A 20,570-nucleotide genomic window follows, 5' to 3' on the forward strand; every position below is an offset into this window, starting at 1 on the left:
TGACTCGTTTATTCGTTAACTGACGTTAACAACGCACGCACACGCACGTTGATACTGACGTTAACCGTTTAACTAGTTAGCAGTCCTCTAATCAAAACCTACACATACATTTTGTTTTAATGACTGTTGCTCTATTTTATTTAACTGATGGTAATCATGTTCCTCGTCCTCATCCTCATCCTCCTCTTCATCCTCTTCCTCATCCATCAGATCCTTCTTTAAGCCCAAGTGCAACAAAGAGATTCAGAAGAAAGCCACAGATGAACGTGTGAAGAAGTAAGATTTGTTTCTTTTAAATCACGCAGAATGGGAGTTTATTGTTTGTTTACTACGTCTGATGGAGAGATGTAACACAAGTTCAGAGGAATGAAGCAGAAGTTTGAGGGACTTTACTTGATGTATTTATATTTATTGATGCTTTATAGCTCTGCTCCGCTACATCTCACAGATGCTTTTTGCTGCACGACTCTCAAAAATGTATAGGTTTTCTATTTTGGTATTTGGATATTCGTTTAGTTTGTTTTTCAAACCCATCGGTGTAACAATCATGCTTAAAACACACAAAATCTTTTGGAAAATGCTTCTTATTCAATAACAAATACATTACAGTATTGTTGTTTATATATGTAACGACTCCTTAGAAATGAATGGCTTCTCTGGCGGTGAATACTACTTAAAAAACATTAGCTCAGTCATCAGTGAACATGCTTTGTCGTGTTGAAACTCCTCTGACAGCTTGGATATGAGCAATTATCTTTGAATCACTCTGAATTATGAATAAAAGTTTGTGTTATCAAAAGAGATGATAACTTGTGTTTCTCATCTCTGCTTAGCTTTGATGATAGTGTTCATTATCTCCACAGTATCATCTTCAGAGTGTCTGAAAAGCCTCTTTAACACTCTTGTCTTCGTGTAAAGATCCTTTCATCATCGCTTTGACCTCTCTTTTATATCGCTCGCCTTGATTTTATACTCCTCGGTTGTATTATCCAGTCTAGAATACTTAATGCAGCCTTCCCTGAGACTGTGCTTTGTAAAGGTACCGTATGAAAGAGGCTCATGGCTTTTATTTATTTGAATTGCGCCGTGTCTCTGTGCTCGTCTCCAGACCCGTCAAAAGCCCTCTCAAGGTGCAGAACGGCATCCGGGAAGCAGACTCGCCCGTCAGGAAGGTTTCCAAACGCAGCCGGCAGATCCTGGACAGCGACGAAGACGAGGAGGCGGCGCCGGTCGTTAAAAAGCAAGCCGCCGCCGCCGCCAAGGGACAAGGAGACAAAGAAGCTCCTGGTAAAAGAGAAAAGGTAAAAGACACTTCAACCGTCCTCGTTCAGTTCATTTACAATCACAAAATTCAACAAACCAACTGGATTTATTTTGTCAATTTGATGGGATGTCATCGTGTTAACGAACAAAGTAAATATTTATTAAATAAAGTCCCATATGATTCTAAAAGGTGATTTAAAAAAGAACGCTGCCGGACACTGTAGACGTCATTGAAACGGTGTGGAGCCGTCGCATGTTCTAAACCCACACAAGCTGAACGTAATGACTGCCGGAGCTCCTGTAGGCGTATCGCTGTTTGTTGTTTTATTCAACGGTGGCCAAAGCGCCGGTGCACAACGGCGGTAATTGTGCGGTGAATCACCACGTTGAATGCATTTTCATCAATAAGCCGCATAATGAAAAAAAGAGCTGATTATCGGCTTTGGCTGTCGCTCGACCACCTGCTGTTTGATGAACACTTCTCTGAAGGGCCCCGTTCATCCTCTCTCTGTGACGTGTCAGCAGTTATTCATCGGTCGTGACGGCAGCGTGACCCTCACCTCCCTTTCACACGGCCGCAACCATCGATTATTTGTTGTGACACGGTGCTGATAATACATGTGCTGGTGGCCACAGAGATAAATGTAGAGCAGCAGCTAATGAGTGTTTTTACTGGTGATTCATCTTTTGTTTTTGTTTAATTAATGGTCTGTGAGATGTGAAACAAAAGGCCTTCGCGGTGACAAGAGTTCTCCAGGTCGGGTCTCACACACTAGGACTAGAGGAGACTTGAAAGACCTGATGTCAGGCTTTCAGATCCAAGCAGAGAGAATGTAACCCACATATCTAACGGATGAAATCCCGACATGAGAGTCCCGATTTCTGGCTCTACTTCGCTCGTTTTCAAGGTTGATGGAGAAAGGAAACATTTGACACAACCTTTTATTCCGTCGTTCCTCAGCCTGCCTCACTAGTTGTCGGAGGAAAACAACGGTGAGGCTGTAAATCTTGTTTTTATTTCAGTATTGATCAGGTTTGTATTCGTACCGCTACCACACAGAAAACTGCATTTATTCATCAACTACTTTAAACTCTATTTGAACTTATTTGCTTCTCTATAGGTTTTTTTTAATTTTCTCAACCGTAGCATGTAATGTTCAGTGTCCTAGAGTAGTTTATTGGTTATTCTGTGAAAATAAACACATTAAAGATCAGCATCACTGCAGATTATAACAGATTTGTGTTGATTTTCTCCTGAACACAAACATGTGGATATGTGTTTAATCTTTAATGCATCTCCTGAAACTGCAGAAGTACCCCCTGATGTAGAAGTCACCCCGGTGTAGTAGAAGTACCCCCTGATGTAGAAGTACCCCCTGATGTAGAAGTACCCCCGGTGTAGTAGAAGTACCCCCTGATGTAGAAGTACCCCGGTGTAGTAGAAGTACCCCCTGATGTAGAAGTACCCCCTGATGTAGAAGTACCCCCGGTGTAGTAGAAGTACCCCCTGATGTAGAAGTACCCCGGTGTAGTAGAAGTACCCCCTGATGTAGAAGTCACCCCGGTGTAGTAGAAGTACCCCCTGATGTAGAAGTACCCCCTGATGTAGAAGTACCCCCGGTGTAGTAGAAGTACCCCCTGATGTAGAAGTACCCCGGTGTAGTAGAAGTACCCCCTGATGTAGAAGTACCCCCTGATGTAGAAGTACCCCCTGATGTAGAAGTACCCCCGGTGTAGTAGAAGTAACCCCTGATGTAGAAGTACCCCCTGATGTAGAAGTACCCCCTGATGTAGAAGTACCCCCGGTGTAGTAGAAGTAACCCCGGTCGGGAAACACTGAAGAACTTTAATGTGAGACCTGACAACACGTTTCTGCTCGTGACCTTCATCCTCATCAGGGAGGCTGGAGTTAAGCACACACTACATGTACGATACCCCCCCCCCCCCCCCCCCTGCTGCAGTGCTGGGGGGGGGGGGGGGGCTGCATCGTTATTGATGGTTTATAAGGGATTGTGCAGATTTCAGTTCATGCAAGAACAACCCCACAACGATGATTAATTGGGACTTTGGAGCCGTTTGGTGGGGCTCCACACTGACTTCTAGCAGCGCTCCTCCTCCTCAGCCCTCTCAACGACGCGCTCCATTGAACAACAAACTACCCGCAGTTCCCTCACTGGTGGAGGTGCGAGTCATTCAGGGTCTGCAGTATTTCCTTTCCAATGCTTACTGAGACACTTCATCCATTTGTGCTTTCAGCTGCTGCATGTTGACCGGCCATTGTTTGATAATCCAATGATTCTTCTTCTTTTTACCCGTTTACAACCGATTTAAAAGGTGAATACTCGTGTTGCCGTGGCACACAAAGCCGCATGCCTGAAACAAACTATCCACCGTGATCCAGATCATGATGTTATGGACAACTGTTACTGTCCGTTCGATGTCGGCTGTTGATGCAAATAATCAAGATGTTGATGTAATTTAGAAAAAAGAAATCAGAACCACGATGTGCAGTAACTGTCCGTTCCAGCCTCTCGTCACAATGATCACCAAAACCAACTCTGCTCGTCTCTTTCAGAAGGACGCCGTCCCCACCCCTCTGTCTCCTCCACCGGCCCCCTCCACCCCTCTGTCTCCTCCACCGGCCCCCTCCACCCCTCTGTCTCCTCCACCGGCCCCCTCCACCCCTCTGTCTCCTCCACCGGCCCCCTCCACCCCTCTGTCTCCTCCACCGGCCCCCTCCACCCCTCTGTCTCCTCCACCGGCCCCCTCCACCCCTCTGTCTCCTCCACCGGCCCCCTCCACCCCTCTCTCTCCTCCACCGGCCCCCTCCACCCCTGTGACTCCCGTCACCCCTGTGACTCCCGTCACCCCGGCCTCTTCTGCTTCACCCGGGACCCCGAACTCCATCTCCCCCTCTGGGATCGTCAGACGCAAGACCGGTCAGTATCTGATCTCATTTCATCCTTTCTTTCTTTCGTCCTGCCACTAAATCTGTGGTTCTTAACTTTTTCTTTTCTCAAAATTGCAGCATTTTGGATTTTGACACCAGCTCACGATTAATAGTCCTTCTGCCTCGGGCTATTTTACTTGATTATACTTTATTAGCAGGAGCCTAATGTCTCCAAATACTCATTATTTCACAATGAGGGGGAAAAACAAACGAGACATTTATCACAAACTGAGTGCATGAGAGGCTTGTTCACCAGGAAACTCTAAATACTCTTTCCTTATCTGTCTCAACCTTTTACACTGACTCTCACTGTGCTGCATTATTTCTCATTATTCATCTGCTGAACCAGGAGCACGCTCCTCAAGCCTCCATCATCACTTTGAGAAAGAACGTAAGAAGTCGTTATTATGCAGTGTCTATAGGTTTAAAAGAGGGCTCATCCATGTTCATTATCTGTGAATTTAAAATCAGATGCATGCGCGTTACTTCCTGCATTTACCCTCAAATAGAATGCCCGAGTTGTTTTAAGTGGCGTTTTGTACTTTTCATGTCACACCAGGAATGTGTGACTTCGAATGGAATACTTAAGCTGCTTAGAGCTGCACCGATGTCGAGTGTCGGAGCTTTGTTTTCATTCGGGGAGCACCTCCTTTACTTCCTCACTTTGTTTCCTTCATCCTCCTCCTTGCAGCAGGAAAGCGTCTCCTTCTCTTCTCATCCTCTCTCTCTGTCGTGTTTGTTGACTGCAGTGTTTTGCTTTCAGCAGCGGTGCCACCATCGCATTAATGTCACTGTAATTTGACCCGAAATTGCATTCTTAATGACCTGGGTTAATGTAGTCGTTATAATATCGAGAAGAAAAGGCATCAGCAGTGCTACCTGTGCTAGAACCCCAACAATGACCAAAACAGAGGCTGATGTGGAACCAAAACGAAATTCACCCTCCAGCACCACTGCTGCATAACATTACAGAGGAAATTACACTGAAACCCTAAGCTGCTGCGCTGCATAATATCTTTCAGGATGGAATTAGTGTTTTCATTAGCAAAGTACGTATCTGTGATTCTTTTTATTTTTTCTTCGTTGCCCTACATCTGCAGTTAGAGAGCAGACTCTCCACAGACTCCTTCTGTTTGATCATGGCTGGATTTCAGTTGGGATGCTTCTCAATTTATTTTTTCCTTTTTTAATTTAATGCCCGCCCTGACGTGCGCAGCGAGGAAGATGTTCCCCAAGAGGAAGCTCGATGGGAGCCGGAAAGACGAGGCCGAGGAAGCGCCGGGTCAGCAAAACAAGCGACCCCGGGTGGAGAGCAGCGCAGGTACGCCTTCACCTCTACGAGTCTGATAACGGAGCGCAGGTCCTTCACAGGTCTGGATGAGAACGTAAAATTAGCTGGAGACTTTCTGGGATGATCAGAGTTGAGAAGTTTGGAAGCACTTTAATTCAATTTCCAAATAGAAATAAAAGCAAAACAACACGAGTGATAAAATCCATGAAAAATGATTTTCAATTATGAGTTCTAGTTACAGAATAAGTCTCCCATTGACATCGAGCCTCTTTGCCTGATTAGTCTCATTTACAGAAAGTGATGAGTGTGCAAAATCAGGCTGCAACTTCTTCAGTGGAAGCGTTTTGGCCCAGTCAGCACCTCTAAACCTGGTGGGTTGTTTTTTAAAGCAGCATGTGTACCTGCAGAAGCACAGCAGACAGGAAAATGGCCTCTCTCTCTCTCATTTTTCTTTTTAATTGGCTGGTTAAGTCCCAAAAATCGACAGTTGGATTCAGCAGTCACTTTAACCTGTGGAGGAGGAAATTAAAGTTTCATGTCTCATGACCCCGGCTTTGTCTGCTGACACTTGCTGCTGCAGGTTTGTCAATAGTCATTTTCTCTTCCCGGACTCTTGGGTGAAAATGGAAACCTTAAAAATATAACCTGCGGCATTTATTGAAGAAGGCTGTTATGTTGAAAGCCATCTTCAAACATGGTCTCACGGAGGGAAAATAAAAAAGTGGGCTCTCTGTAAACCTGCTGGCATTTATCTCTTCAATGACTCCTCTCTCTGTCTCCCCCTGTGTAGGAAACACCGATGAACCTATGGAGGAGGGAGTGAAGGAAGAAAGGGTTGTAAAGGCAGTGACTGAGGCTAACAGCCCAGATGAAGAGGTGGTGGAGAAGAAGAAGAATAAAGGAGGAGAGGATGAGAGGGTGAAGAGAAAGAGCTCTGATGGGAAAGTAAAGAAAGCTGAGGGGGCGGAAAAGAAAAATGAAGCAAGGGAGAAGACTGATGAGAAAGGGCCCGCCGCTGCCAAAAAGAAGGAGGGGGAGGTGGTGGTGGAGGAGGTGGTTGAAAAGGACACAACAGCGGAAGAAGAGAGCCCAAAAAGTCAAACGTCGAAAAAGCGGAAAGAACCGAAAGAGCAGAAAGATAAGGAGCCACTCAAGAAAGCTCCCATCAGCAGTTTCTTTGGTGAGGAGCTATTTGTATAGCTCTGTGCTTGCACAAAAAAAAGTGTCTGTAAATGTGCTTTTATCAGTTCGGAAAGACGGCAAAAATATTTCTCTGCCCCAACTCCTGCTTCTCCCTCACCTTTCACTCTTTATTCTTTTTAATTCAACAGCCCCAAGAAAAGCTGCCGTGAAGACGGAGAAGCCAGAGAAGAGCGACGGGGAGAAGAAGATGACGAGCGGCGAGAGGAAGACTTCAGAGGAGGACACCAAAGACACCAAAGGGTGAGGCAACAGGAAGTTACAGCAAAGCACAGGAAGTTTTAGTTTTTATGTATTGAGTGTAGAAGTTTTAGTTTGTTTTTTTCCCGATGTTTCATCTTCACGACTGCATAGAGCCACCTCCTTGAATGTCGAGTCGGTTAAATGTCTCGGGAATTCTCCGTTTCACGGTAGTGATCATCTCTGTTGTATCTAAAGAGCCGAACATTAGGGGAGAGCAGTACACGTTTGGACCTGGACTTTCAAATCCCGTCTTTATGGAGCTAAACACACACGAAGACGTCACTCTCACTCAGTTCATACCGTCTGTGGCTACAAACGGCGACTCGCTGAATCTCCGGATGAGCCGCCAGCAGCCGAGCCGCAAGCAGCCGAGCCGCCAGCAGCCGAGCCGCTCAAGGTCTTTTCTACAGCGCTGGTCCAACACTGTCGACTCAGCGTACTCGAATCATGTTTTGAGCAGATTTTTTATTCATTTAATTTGAGTTTTTCTTGGAGGATATCAGATTCATTTAGTTTCAGTTTCCGAACTATATTTTCCACTGCTTATAATTTCTTAACTCCACTATAATAACCCTGCTATGGAGCTGTCAGGTGTCTGAGTGTGAACCGTGTCGTCTGTCTGTTTTGCAGCAAAGTTCATTTATATTTAAACCACAGTCTCAGTCAAGACTGAAATCATTCTTGAATTATAAGAAGCTCCAGAAGTTCCTAACGGATCTGGAGACGGACGCGTGTGAGAAGTCATTGTACGGTCAATTAGGCGTCGTGTCTCCTCGTTAAAGGACGGCCCGTCCAGTGGAAACTCAGCCTGATTCTTAAAATAGCTGAACCAATTCAGGTTTAAGTTCTGGACTGAATCCTGACAGTTTGTGTCAATATTTATAATCAGGGCGTGTCAGCAGCGTATCAATCGAGTTCTGTTGAAGTGAAGGATCATGGGAAGGCTTCTGCACACTGTGATCAGACAGAAAAAGTGAAATACTTAAGATTTTGTAGCCTCAGCTGAGGTATTATTTTGTATTTCTACATTATCGGAGTCTTTTCTTTCTGACACAAAGCAGTTCTTCTGTTAAATAAACCAGCAGCAGAAGCGGCGTGTTACTGCTTTGTCACTTTTCAGGTCACGATAACTATTCCAGCCACCGACTATTTTTAGCTCCAGAAGAGAGGAAATGTGTTTTTCATCCGCCTGTTTATTTTTTTTATCGCTGGCTCGTGTGCGACAGGGACGGGAGCGAGAGGAACGCCACACAAAGGACGCTTCACAGCTCCAGTTCCTCTTCTTGAAATGATATTTTGTTCAACCTCGTGTGAGGAAAAGAAACACTAAACGCATCTCGTAAGAACTGCAGTGAACATTTTCTTTACGATCTAAATCAGTGTTTTTGTAATAGAACATTGCTGCCGTTGGAAATGCTTTGTCTTAATAAGTACTGTTTTCTTTAACTGTAACCAGTGAAGCTTTCTCTTCAAACTCTCCTCACATTTCAGAGTGCCTCATTGTTATGAGCGTGCGTGACTCTCTTTCTCAAAAGAGATCTGAGTTTGCTTCAGTGACTAACAGCTGTCGCCGTCGCTCAGTCAGACTCTTTAATTTGCTCCGTTGTGTTCTTCCCTCAGCGAGTCGACCTCGGGAGAGACGGACTACGACCCGTCCCGGGCCGGCTACCACCCTGTGGACCACGCCTGCTGGAAGCAGGGCCAAAAGTAAGTCCAGCTCCATCCTGACCCGGCCTACTCGCCTCACAAATGGGATCCCAAAGTCGTGAATGTGTTTCGACCAACGTATGGTTCCCAGCGGAGAAAAAAAAATCATGCATTTTTTACATCAAGTCGAGCTGCTCAGACTCCGGTCAGCTGCTGCGTACGGTGCCGTGCTTCGTGTTTCTCCTTTTGAAGCTCCATGTCGGTCACACACTTTTAAAACATTGTCTCTCAGGTTTCCTCATGTAACCAAAAGCAAAACCCGTCTGCTTCAGATTACATTTAAACGTCATGTTCGCCTCCGCAAAGAACTACAGAAAATGTCTCTTTTGAGACTTGTCTTCTCAAAACTACTCTCCCGTTTGTCCCCCGAGCATCGTTTTTCCCTCCATGGCAGCTCTGACCCTCGTCCTCCCCGCTGTTGCTTTTAACGGGGTTTTGATAACCTTCAATCAAAGCTCATTCTACTGTTGCACTAATTGCGAGCAGCTCCGAGCAGCTGAGGCCGTTAAACGCTGTAGAATGCTTCTCCCGCTAACTCTCTGCTCATCTCTCTCCAGAGTGCCGTACTTGGCGGTGGCTCGCACCTTTGAGAAGATTGAAGAGGAATCTGGCAGGTAAGAGCTCCATATGGCGGAAAAGGTGTTTCTCCACCCTCTCGACGAGGAAAACGCCATTCGGGAGAAAGTGATCGCTCTTCAAAGGAAGTAGAATATACCAAAGCATTTTTACAAAATTACCACTCGGGCTTCCTGCTGGGAATCTCTGAAAAAAATAATTAGTGTGTTCCAGGCAGAGAAATTGAGGAAACTGGTTCATTTGAGGAGGGCAGGGGACATGAAACGAAATTTTTACAATGAGCCAGTTTTCTAGGAATGCTAAAGAAGCATTTGCAGAAAGGCATGTAATTCTTAGTGTTAGGAATCCATATCATGCACTTTAAAGGATGATCCGGAACTCACGTCCCCAGCCAGCAAATAGAAAACACCGTTACAGACTTCCTTTCTTTTGTCTGTTGAGGATATTGAATGACAAAACGCGCCGCTGATGACTTCTATTTCGCCCGCCCACTCCAACTGATGTATAGCGTTTCATAAATGAACTGTTCATCTGTCTCCCCGGCTTCCATTTCCGATTAAAACCTCCCAGACAAATCTCATTTCCCGCCTCCCAGTATTTACAGGATGGCTTTAAAATTTGTTTAGCTCGTCTTCCTCGTCTCAAAGCCATCCTGTTGTCATTTCCCAGGCTGAGAAACATCGAGACGCTGTCGAACCTGCTCCGCTCCGTGCTGCTGCTCTCTCCAGGTAAATGGTGTTTTATCTCTCCCATAATGCATGCTGATGTCGCAACACAGGCAGCTGGCTGCCAGCCACTCTATCAAGGAGATGATGATGAAGCCAGGCTGCACATGAAAGTGGGAGGATGAGTGACTGTGTGTGTGTGTGTGTGTGTGTTTGGTTGTCTGTCCATATGTCCTTGATTTTTTGTGTGCATGTGTTTGGAGCTGTCACAGACTAACAGTGTGTGTCGGTGCTTCTCTTTGTAGGTCTGTGCTTTTGTTTGGGTTTCATACCAGCACACTAGACACTTGATGGGGGGGGGGGTTGCTGAGTGAGTGAGTGAGTGACGCTTTTATTGCCGTAGCTAACGTGCAAATGTCGTGTCTGGAGGCTAACGTGTGTCGTGAGTGAATTACGCGACGCTGATCGTCTGTGGCGTGCGAGAGTTTTCCGTGAGTCAACTCTGATCAGCTGCAGCCGGAGTAAATAAAGTGTCGTTAACGGAGCAGCAGCTTACAGAGCGACTCCACCGGTCAGAGCCGCCTTCCTGAGTCATAATGGTAGCCGCCCGCTAGCATTAGCTTCACTTCATGCTGTTTCTCAACTCTGTTACAACAGGTGGAAAAGAACATTTAAACAAGTACGGGAGTAGAAATTGTAGGTATTTGTACAACATCTCGGAGGCAAATATTGTACTTTTTACTCCACTACATTTATCTAACCGCTTTAGTTACGTCACTATGACATATAATCAACAAATAAAATGGTATCGTATCAATAAAGCTTTATTGATCCACAGGTGGACATTCACAAGCTGCCCAGCAGAATGTAATATAATATTTAAATAGATTAAAATGAGCTCTACCTTTTTTACCAGCTGAAACATCAACACATTAAAACAACATTAATGCATCGGTGATATATTATTATGCATTCAAACTAACATGTTTATGGTTCTCTCGTTGCTTTCGTATAACAAAAGGCTTAAAAAAGTAAATTGACACTTTTTGCTCGTATGACGCTCGTGAAAAGTACGTTCATTACTTGTTTGCCAAGAAATGCAGTGTAGTGTGGGATTCATAATTACGATTACGTCCCAGTCTTTGCTCTTCTTTCAGTTCTGATATGACTGTTATTGCAGCATCGACGCCAACGTCTTTAGAAGCCGCTGTTATTGTTTTGAAGCAACAGTCGCTCATAAACCAATTAGAGCCTGACGAGATGGATCTTCCTGTTATCCAGCAGTTCTTGTGTGATATCGTGAGAATCCAGCTGCGAAGTAAAATGCTTTTTATACATATATTCTGTGTAGTAATATGTGTGTGTGTTCTTCTTCCAGACGACTTGTTGTGCTGTGTGTACCTGTGTTTGAACCAGCTGGGTCCCGCCTACCTGGGGATGGAGCTCGGCGTGGGAGAGACGGTGCTGATGAAAGCTGTTGCTCAAGCAACTGGTAATGTGTGGGGGACACACGCACACAGACACAACCATTTAATTTGCACCTAAACGCTTTGAGCATCGTCGGCCTAACCGCTAACGACACCCTCCTCTGCTCATCAGCCCGCCACTTACCGTCTCGCTCTTGTTTCCAGGGCGACAATTGGACAAAATCAAGGCGGAGGCGCAGGAGAGAGGAGATTTGGGCCTCGTGGCCGAGAGCTCCCGGAGCAACCAGCGCATGATGTTCCAGCCGGCCAGCCTGACAGCGGGGGGCGTGTTCAGGAAATTGAAGGACATCGCCAGCATGAGTGGGAACTCGGTGAGCCGGGGAATAACATTTTCATTAAGGGGAAAGTAGTCCCGGGCAAATATTGTTTTCGCTCTATTTGGCTGCCAGTGTTGGGTCATCGAGGGAAGAGAGAGGAAACGTTCATGTGATTGTGTATTTGTTTATTAGTCTGCTTCAGAGGGAAGAGGGTAATCGCTCTGCCTTTGAGTGAGCCGTCACCTGGCTGGAATCTCACAAGCAATTAGTTCCCTTTTCATCCCCGTTGCTGCTGACTCTCTCTTCTTTTCTTTTTTTTTTTTAACACTCTGGATTGAACATGGAGTTTGTACTCGCTTGTGACCTCAGTCGTTTTTGCATTCTGTCTCTCCTCGCTCTTCCTCTGTGAATCTCAATTTCCTCCCGTCTGCCTCAGGCCATGAATAAGAAAATCGACATCATCAAAGGCCTCTTTGTGGCATGCCGCTTCTCCGAGGCCCGCTACATAGTCAGGTAAAATAACACTCTCACACACATGCATAGAGCGGCTCGGCTGCACACACACACACACACACACACACACACACACACACACACATATCTGCATGTATACGTCGCTGCCTTAGCTCTTTGTGTGTCCATGTTGGTCATGGGCAGCAGGTGCAAACGGTGCATCACTGACGGCTGTTGGTGGTGTGCTTTTGATTGACAGGTCCCTGGCTGGGAAGCTGAGGATAGGCCTGGCTGAGCAGAGCGTCCTATCTGCTCTGAGCCAGGCTGTGTGCCTGACCCCCCCTGGACAAGGTAATCTTCCATTTGTCTTGAAACAAAAGTCAGGGCAACGTGTGTACACTGAACCAGTTTCTGCAGATATGTCGGCGCAGTATTCTTCTGAGGCAGACCGTTTTAAATTGGCAAAATCAAACGACATTAAAACCCCAAACAGTACTCTGAAATTCTCGTCCATCCAGCCGGACCTTAATATCCACTGCATTTGTTCAACTCAAAGTGCTGAGTCGTCAGATTAGTTTGGAGCTGGACGAAAGCTGGCGTTTCGCTCGGATTACTTCTTAACATTTAAGTTTGCAGACTTGTGTTCGTGGCTGTTTATTGAGATACTTCTGTGGTATGACGTGAATGTTGGACATGAACTCACAACCCAACGGGGAGATCACACTGAGGGAAAGGAAAGGTGAGGCGTTAATCAAGTAATCACACCTTTTTATTTATGGAACACTTGTTAACACAGTGTTGAAATATTCTTCACAATTGTTCAAATGAATATTCATTCCTTAGAACGGATGAAATTATAGACCGGTATGTGGTTGGAGGGTGTCTTCGTACCAATATGCTGGATTCCGTAATGATCCGACCTGCTTCCACCATCACCAAATGAAATAAATTCATCTCTGACTCATTAGTATTCTTGGCTTCCTCGTGACTGGAGGTCTGCTTTAATAGGAGTCCATTAGACCAGCGGCTCGGTGGGGAGATTTGCGTTGATCTGTGGTCTGGTCTGGAAATGTTTCTTCTTTCTTCAACTATTATTTAATCGCGCAGGTCAAACTAAGAGCACAATATTTTTTTGTCGGGCTGAAGTGGATCTTAACATGAATAATAAATGTTGATGAATTCAGTCACATTTTTAAATATTTGGTAAATATTCGTGTCGGGGAAACTGAATGATTCATTTGGCCTCTTCGATATGAACTGAGCCTGAAACTACAGCTCTAAGTTCAGTTCATCCCGCTGTAATTCTACAAGTATATTTCCTGGCATTTGAACTTTAATCCAGCAAATGTTCAAACACTGATCTGTTTGAAATGCGTTCCCCCCTCTACCTGATAGGTTTCCCCCCTGCTGTGCTCGACGCAGGGAAGGGTAAGAGCGCCGAGAGCAGGCGGGCCTGGATCGAAGAGAAGACTCTGATTCTCAAACAGACTTACTGGTAACTGTTTGTCCTCGACGCCACTACCATGCCTCCTCCCCTTTAAGCCCCGTCCCTCATTCTCCCTCACTCACTCTGCTCACTTTCACTTTGGATGATTTCGATTTTTTTTTTAATCTTCTTGTTTGTCCACCCCCCACCCTCTCTGTCCCGTCCAGCGAGATGCCCAATGCCCAATTACGACGTCCTCCTCCCCGTTCTGCTGAAAGAAGGCATCGACGAGCTGCCCAATCACTGCAAGCTCACTCCAGGTACGCAACCAATCGGGAGGCAGAACGGCTATAAGATCCAAAACAGTGACCGTTGTGTGTTTATTGATCCGTTCAGTGGAGATGAGGCAGTTATTTTAGTTGAGTTGTTCATCACAGAGAGCTTTAAAGATACCAGTAAACTACGGATTAGCTCCCAATTACGCTGTTGTCAAGCCATTTGTGAAACGCAGCCTCGACAACAAGGTGGAAAATGAATACTGGCCTCCGTCTGAGAGTTACTAAATTGTCCGTTGTTGGTCAGTGAGACAGATCCAGCAGCTCTTCTGGCAGGTAAACAATCGTTATTCACAGGGCTGCTCTTCTCTCTCGCTCTCTGAAATGCGAGATAGTTAAAGGAGCCGGATGAATTTATTTGGATGCCAGCCAGCTTGGACAAAATGTTACTGTCCTGTGATATCGGGCTCCGTAAGCTCCAATTAAAGGAATTTGTTTGCAGTATTTCATTATGCCTCTCCTCTGCTGCTTGCAAAGCTTAGCAGCGCAGCCCGAGGGGCTGTGAGTCAGACAACTTTTATATTATGGCCAAATGAAAACGCAAACAAACTCATTTCAACTGTGGGTGTGATGCTGATGTGCGAAAGAAGTAAATTTCACAGCTTTTTTTTGTCAAAATGGATCTGAGATCTGCGTCGCTCTCATAACCTGGAGGTTTGTTTGCGAAGGCCCCCCCCCCCCCTCCCCCTCCCCACAAACGAAGAAAACTTTTTCCTGCCCTAACTCGCAATTAGTTCCTCGACGTTTTGAGAACTCGTGTAAAATGCATGACCGCGTATCTATTTGTACTGGTTGCTTCGGTGTCCCGCTGTTTACTTTCCTCGACTTCTCACGCCACCTTCCTCCTCCCAGGTGTGCCGCTGAGACCCATGTTGGCTCACCCCACCAAAGGCGTCGGCGAGGTGATGAAGAGGTTCGACGAGGCGGCGTTCACCTGCGAGTACAAGTACGACGGAGAGCGGGCGCAGGTGCGTTTATTTTTATTCTTTGTGCGGTGAAGTGACGAGAGTGTTTGTTTTTCTAGCGTTCGGGCACCGAACATGTGCTGCTGAATTTTGTATGCACATACCTTTCAGCTGAGTTCTTTGAGTACGAGGTGTTGATGTTCTGTGACTCGCTTGACTGAGCGCACACATGCATGGTGTTTCGATACCGTGTGTGTGTGTGTGTGTGTGTGTGTGTGTGTCTATTATTTTTAGATGAACAGTAGTGCTTCTCTTGCCCTGGGCCCTTCAGGCAGAGAAAGCTACTTCTGCCATTGTGGACAAGGGGTGGGGGGGAGTAAGATGGGGGAGAGGTGAGGAAAGAGGCTAGAGACAGTGAAGGGGTGACACATAACAGGGAGAGGGAACCGGGAGACAGACAGAAGGACGAAAGAGGCGATGTAGAGAGACGAGAGAGAGAGAGACTGTAATGTAAACCCCTCCAGCTGTATTGTTAATTTTGGACAGTCATGCCAATAAAGTGCCTTTGAGCTGAATTGAGAAGAAGAGAGATGAGCAGAGAGAGGTGGGAGACGAGAGAGAGAGAGGAGGGAGACGAGAGAGAGGAGGGAGACGAGAGAGAGGAGGGAGACAAGAGGGAGTGAACCCCGTGACGTCTCCTCTTCACCCTCTCCTGTCTCACTGCAGTGGACGATACCTCCAACAGCCAGCAGAGGGACTCTTGATACACCACTCAGTTAAAGTGTGTGTGTGTGTGTGTGTGTGTGTGTGTGTGTGTGTGTGTGTGTGTGTGTGTGTGTGTGTGTGTGTGTGTGTGTGTGTGTGTGTGTGTGTGTGTGTGTGTGTGTGTGTGTGTGTGTGTGTGTGTGTGTGTGTGTGTGTGTGTGTGTGTGTGTGCGCCATCGTCTAATGAGTCAAGTAAGTTATTGTTTGTGTATTTTATTTCTATTTATCGGAGACGATGCTCATTGATCAACAGGGGAAAAAAGAAAAGTTATTTGTTGTCCCCGACTGTTAAAAACAATGCACCATATCTTGTGAAGTGAATGTATTTAAAGGACCAGTCCAGTGCAGTAGGACTACGGTACTGTAAGTCACATGGTGGTTTGTTACAATCCACATTAGGACAAAATAATATAGAAAATAGCAAAGCAGTCCGTTTCATCACTTTATATTCATGTGATGAATATACTAATGTTCACGATGTTGTGTTGTGTGTTTTTTTTCCACAGATTCACATTCTGGAGAGCGGCGAGGTTCGAGTGTTCAGCCGCAACCAGGAAGACAACACCAGCAAATACCCCGATATCATCTCCCGCATTCCCACGGTACAACACTAGAACACACAGAGCGCTGCAGCTCAGCTCCGGGGGAGAGAGAGAGTCTGTCTGCGCTGTTCATTGTCAAATGAGGGCTTTTTACAGCTGCACACATTTATCTCGCTCTGCTCTTGTCTTTCATTTTTACCCGTTTCTCTCTACTCGCCTCTCATCTGTCTGGTTTCCGTGAGCCTGCCGGTCTCGATTGAATCCCCCTTTAAAGTGCATTTGTTCCTGTGCTGGTCTTTGCCCTTCCCTGTCCCCCTTCAGTCATCAAGCGCTACCGCTGGCCGTTAAAATTATCTTTCGATTTAGAGCGAGAGTACTGAGGATGGTCATTTGAAAGCAGCTTGTGAAAGCTTCCTCTCGCTAATGGACGCTGGAAACACTGGTTGTGTGATTGCAGCTGTGGGTAGAGCTGCCAAATGAGCGAGCTTCTGCCTGCGTGGGAATAGAGGAAGAGATCACCGGCACCTGAAGCCTTGGCAGGTGGCCTGGGGTTATGTGAGAGCGCTCACTACCTTGGCGCATGGCGAGTGTGTGTTTTAAATTATTTTTTTTACCTTGGTAAAGATCTGCGACGACATACCAAAGCTGCTCTCGCTCTCTTTTCTCATTCACTGTTGTTTGTGTCAAGGTTGTCACAGATGAGGCTGAAATAGTTTGGTTGTGAGGAAAGGGGTGGACTTTATTTCCTCATTTTCAAAGATGAGAAGAAAAAGGTGCATGATGGGAGGCTTCAGCTGCAGGTTAGGGTAAAGTGCAACATGCAACTAGTTGACAGGGACCCATTCTTGTCTTGAGTCCCGGTAAAGCCTGCTTTCATCATGCCACTGTGGACTCGCAGCGAGGTGGAACCCAGACAGCAACCTCCGGTTCTGAAGAGTGAAGCCAATGTGGGAAGTGTCTTAAACGTGCATTCTCTCTGCTGACCAGCAGGGGGCGACTCCTCTGGTTGTATAGAAGTCTATGAGAAAATGACTCTACTTCTCTCTTGATTTATTACCTCAGTAAACATTGTAAACATGAGTTTGTGGTCTCAATCTCTAGTTTCAAGTCTTCTTCAATACAGCATGATGTTCATTTAGGACATTATGGTCCATTTAGAGTCAAACAGACCATGAAGCAGGGAATGCTTTAGGAGCGGGGCTACCTTGTGATTGACAGGTCGATACCCATCTCCTCGTTTCCTGTCGTCTCTACTGGCATCCTTCTAATAACGTCGTAAAAATACAAAAAAATAAATCTTTCCATCGCAGAAAAACCAGCAGGAGGCTTTTCTTTTGAAGTAGCCAAAAGAAATGCAGTATATCTATCATCAAGCGGGCTTTGTTATCGGTGCTGTAGTTAGGGGGGGGGGGGTTCTCTTACCTAGCGCTGCTGACCTGTGGAATGCTTAATATCTCGGCTCGGTGCGGAACTTCCCACCGCCACCGAGAGGTCACGTCAGCAAACGAGAAGTTGACTTTGTCAGTGCCTCCCACCCCTCCTCTCATGTCCCTCCATCACTCTGCCTCTCTCTCCATTGTCCTGAAGTTTCCCTCACACTGACTCTCATCTCTCTTTTTCCAGAACATTAAAAGTTACACGCCTCCTTGTCTCTCACCTTATTGGCTCTCTCTCCGTCCACCTGTCTCCTTCTCGTGTCTCTCCGTCCACCTGTCTCCTTTTCTTCTTCTTTACTTCTTGATGATACCTGTCCCCCCCCACTACTCTCTCCTCTCACCTCTCTCTTCTCACTCTTGTCTTATTCATCCGTCTCCCTCTCTTCCCCTCATCTTTTCTCAGTCTCTGCCTCTTATAGCTGTTTCCTCTCACCACCTCTCTCGCTCTCTCTCTCGCTCTCTTGCTCTACATTCACATATTTTCACTCTCGCTCCCTCCTGTCGATGTTCCTTTCTGCTATCTTCTCTCACCTTTTTTAGTTTTTTTTATCCCCGTCTTCCTTCTCCCGATTTGTCTTTTCCAACACATTCCCCTCCTTTTTTTTTTTACAACCTTTTCTCTCTCGCTCCTGTGAGTCCTCCTCATTCTCTCTCTTCACTCCGGTATATTCTGGTGATTTGTTTCGCCTCCCTCCTTTGCTTTCTCTCACCTCTCAGCATTACTTCTGCCTAAACTGTGAGTTTTGAGATGAAAGAGAAAAAAAGAAAGTTCAACGGAGTGAAAAGTTGAGGTGTTTTTGCTTCATTTGTGGCGTCAATTTCATTTACTTTATGAATTTGACATTTAATTCACCACGACTGTGCTGTGAAAACAGCCCATGTCTGTTGTTTTAAACAAGGCTTTCATTAAGGAAATCAACAGCTAATCATAAGCACGACAGACAATTACTTGAAGAAACACTTGTGTGTCGACACATTCTCAAAACTTCACACCAACACACGTTTCCTGCATAGAGGAGGTGGTCTGATTAGCTTTTACACCACCTTGCTGCATTATTTTGCATATTAATGAGTGGAAACTAATTTTTCTCTTCCGTAGTGCCTTCCTGCTTCTAATTATGAATTGATATTAATATATTAACACATTAATTTGAGTCCAAATACATTAATGCATTACTTACCTAATTACCGCATGAGTATAACTGGTTCCGTTTGACATGTTTGTCTGTTTCCAAACAACCCGTTACCTCTAATTCGTCCCTCTCGCTCATGTGATTGGCTTCCTCTGATCAGATCTCACTCGCTCTCACTTGCTGGAAATCAATATAATCTGCCCATTTGGGGCGACCGTGGCACACTGGGTTAAGAGGTCGTCTGGGAACCGGAAGGTAAACGGTCAGGTCTGTAGGCTATCATCCCGAACCTATACAAAACATAAGTGGGAGAAGCCACATGCTTGTAGCCACATTGTGCCTGCCTATTTACATTCACAGCCACGTATTACAAGCTGTCAGTGTGTGCACAATGGACTTTGTTCATTTCAATCTCTTGGCACTGTTTGCAAACCATCCACTGAATATGGGGGGGAAAACATTGTTCTCGTAGTGGGAGTTCCTCATTTTCTGAGAGAGAGAGAGAGAGAGAGAGAGAGATTCAGTAGAAGCTACTCAAGAGTAACGATAACTGTAGCGTGGAGGTTGATTTGCAAAACATTTGGCAACAAATGGAGAGCAGCTGCAGGTCCTGAAACAGCCTGAGCATGCCGTCAGTCTGTCATTTTTAAAAGTTGAGTGTTGGCCCAAGTTTGTTGTATTTACTTGAATGAGACCTCCTGATAATCCTCTGATTGCTACAGCAGATGTTGCTGACATGCAGATTTTCAAATAACATCATTTGGCTCTTCTTGAAAAGCCCTCCTCGTCTCTCGACTGAATATAATCTCTGTTCGTCTGTAATTCCCTTTTTGTTTCTCTGTATCTGTGATTTTCCCTGAAAAGGTGAAGAAGGACTCTGTGGTTTCCTGCGTCCTGGACTCTGAGGCGGTGGCCTGGGACCGGGAGAAGAAACAGATCCAGCCCTTCCAGGTCCTCAGCACCCGCAAGAGAAAGGTACGGACGGAGAGGACCACATTCGATGGGAGGAGGGAGGGGCGAGATGGGAGGAGGGAGGTGAAAGGGAAGAAGACAGGAGATGATGAGAGGCGGGGAAGTGAAAAGGTTGAAGAGAGAAAACAAGACGGAGATAAAGACCAGAAGGTAGAGGAGAGGTAGATAATGGAGTGAAATGATCCGACAGACGGAGGGCGATGGATGGAGACAGAGGGAGAGATTGGTAAATGGGAGACAGAAGAGTCAAATTAATCGAGGAGGGGGGAGGAACGCAAATGTCAACGAGGTGTTTTTTCACTTTTGATCAGAATAACGGCCTCTTTCCACGACACCAATCACATTAGAGGGAAACGGCGTCTTTTACCTCGTCTCCTTTGTGTGCGCGATGGCATCCTTAAAAATTCGGAGAAGGAGAAATGAGAGCGCCGATACGGGGGAACGCGATAATGAAAATGATTATCCCGATGGTTTTATTTTTTGCTCGATGCAGTTACCGCCGCGACGAAATCATGATTATTTGTAATGACTGTTTGATGCACAAACTGATTGTGCTGCCCTACGGCCATTTTGTAACGTCGTCTCGTCCGCTTTACTGCTCAAGAGCGTCCTCGCTGGAATGAAATCTGTGAGATGAGGAGATGAAACCCGATGTGAACTAATTAAACATTGATTGGCGGAGGAGAAGGTGATGAGGGCAAGAAGAGGGAGAGGAAGGTTTTATTGTAGACGCAAGTATTTAATGTTGTATTCCTGATCCCGTCACCGCCCCCTTAACAAGGTTTGGTTTGTCGTCGTTGATATACATTAATTCCAAACAGGTTGCACAAAAACCTTCTGACGTAAGTATTCGTTGTCCAGAGGCACAAACTTCCCCCCGGAAGTACGTTCAGGTAAAGTCAGGCTTTGCTGTCAGCTTCACGTCTGGCTTTGTAAAAGTCTGAGAGAGAAAAGTGGAGACGGA

General features: G+C 45.8%; 1 protein-coding gene across 1 annotated transcript in view; it reads left to right on the forward strand.

Moving 5' to 3' along the window:
• lig1 (ligase I, DNA, ATP-dependent) overlaps positions 1-20,570 on the forward strand; it is a 32,163-nt gene that overhangs the window by 573 nt on the left and 11,020 nt on the right. Inside the window, 18 exon segments of the mRNA XM_079285681.1 lie at positions 211-276; positions 1,109-1,301; positions 3,839-4,202; positions 5,430-5,534; positions 6,295-6,684; positions 6,836-6,947; positions 8,568-8,654; positions 9,212-9,268; positions 9,900-9,958; positions 11,274-11,387; positions 11,527-11,693; positions 12,076-12,152; positions 12,352-12,443; positions 13,488-13,585; positions 13,751-13,838; positions 14,706-14,821; positions 16,030-16,125; positions 19,499-19,609. Coding sequence (XP_079141807.1) covers positions 211-276; positions 1,109-1,301; positions 3,839-4,202; positions 5,430-5,534; positions 6,295-6,684; positions 6,836-6,947; positions 8,568-8,654; positions 9,212-9,268; positions 9,900-9,958; positions 11,274-11,387; positions 11,527-11,693; positions 12,076-12,152; positions 12,352-12,443; positions 13,488-13,585; positions 13,751-13,838; positions 14,706-14,821; positions 16,030-16,125; positions 19,499-19,609 — 2,392 coding nt within the window.

The sequence above is a fragment of the Melanostigma gelatinosum genome (genome assembly GCF_949748355.1).
Source record: "Melanostigma gelatinosum genome assembly, chromosome: 15".
NCBI classification, from domain to species: Eukaryota; Metazoa; Chordata; class Actinopteri; order Perciformes; family Zoarcidae; genus Melanostigma; species Melanostigma gelatinosum.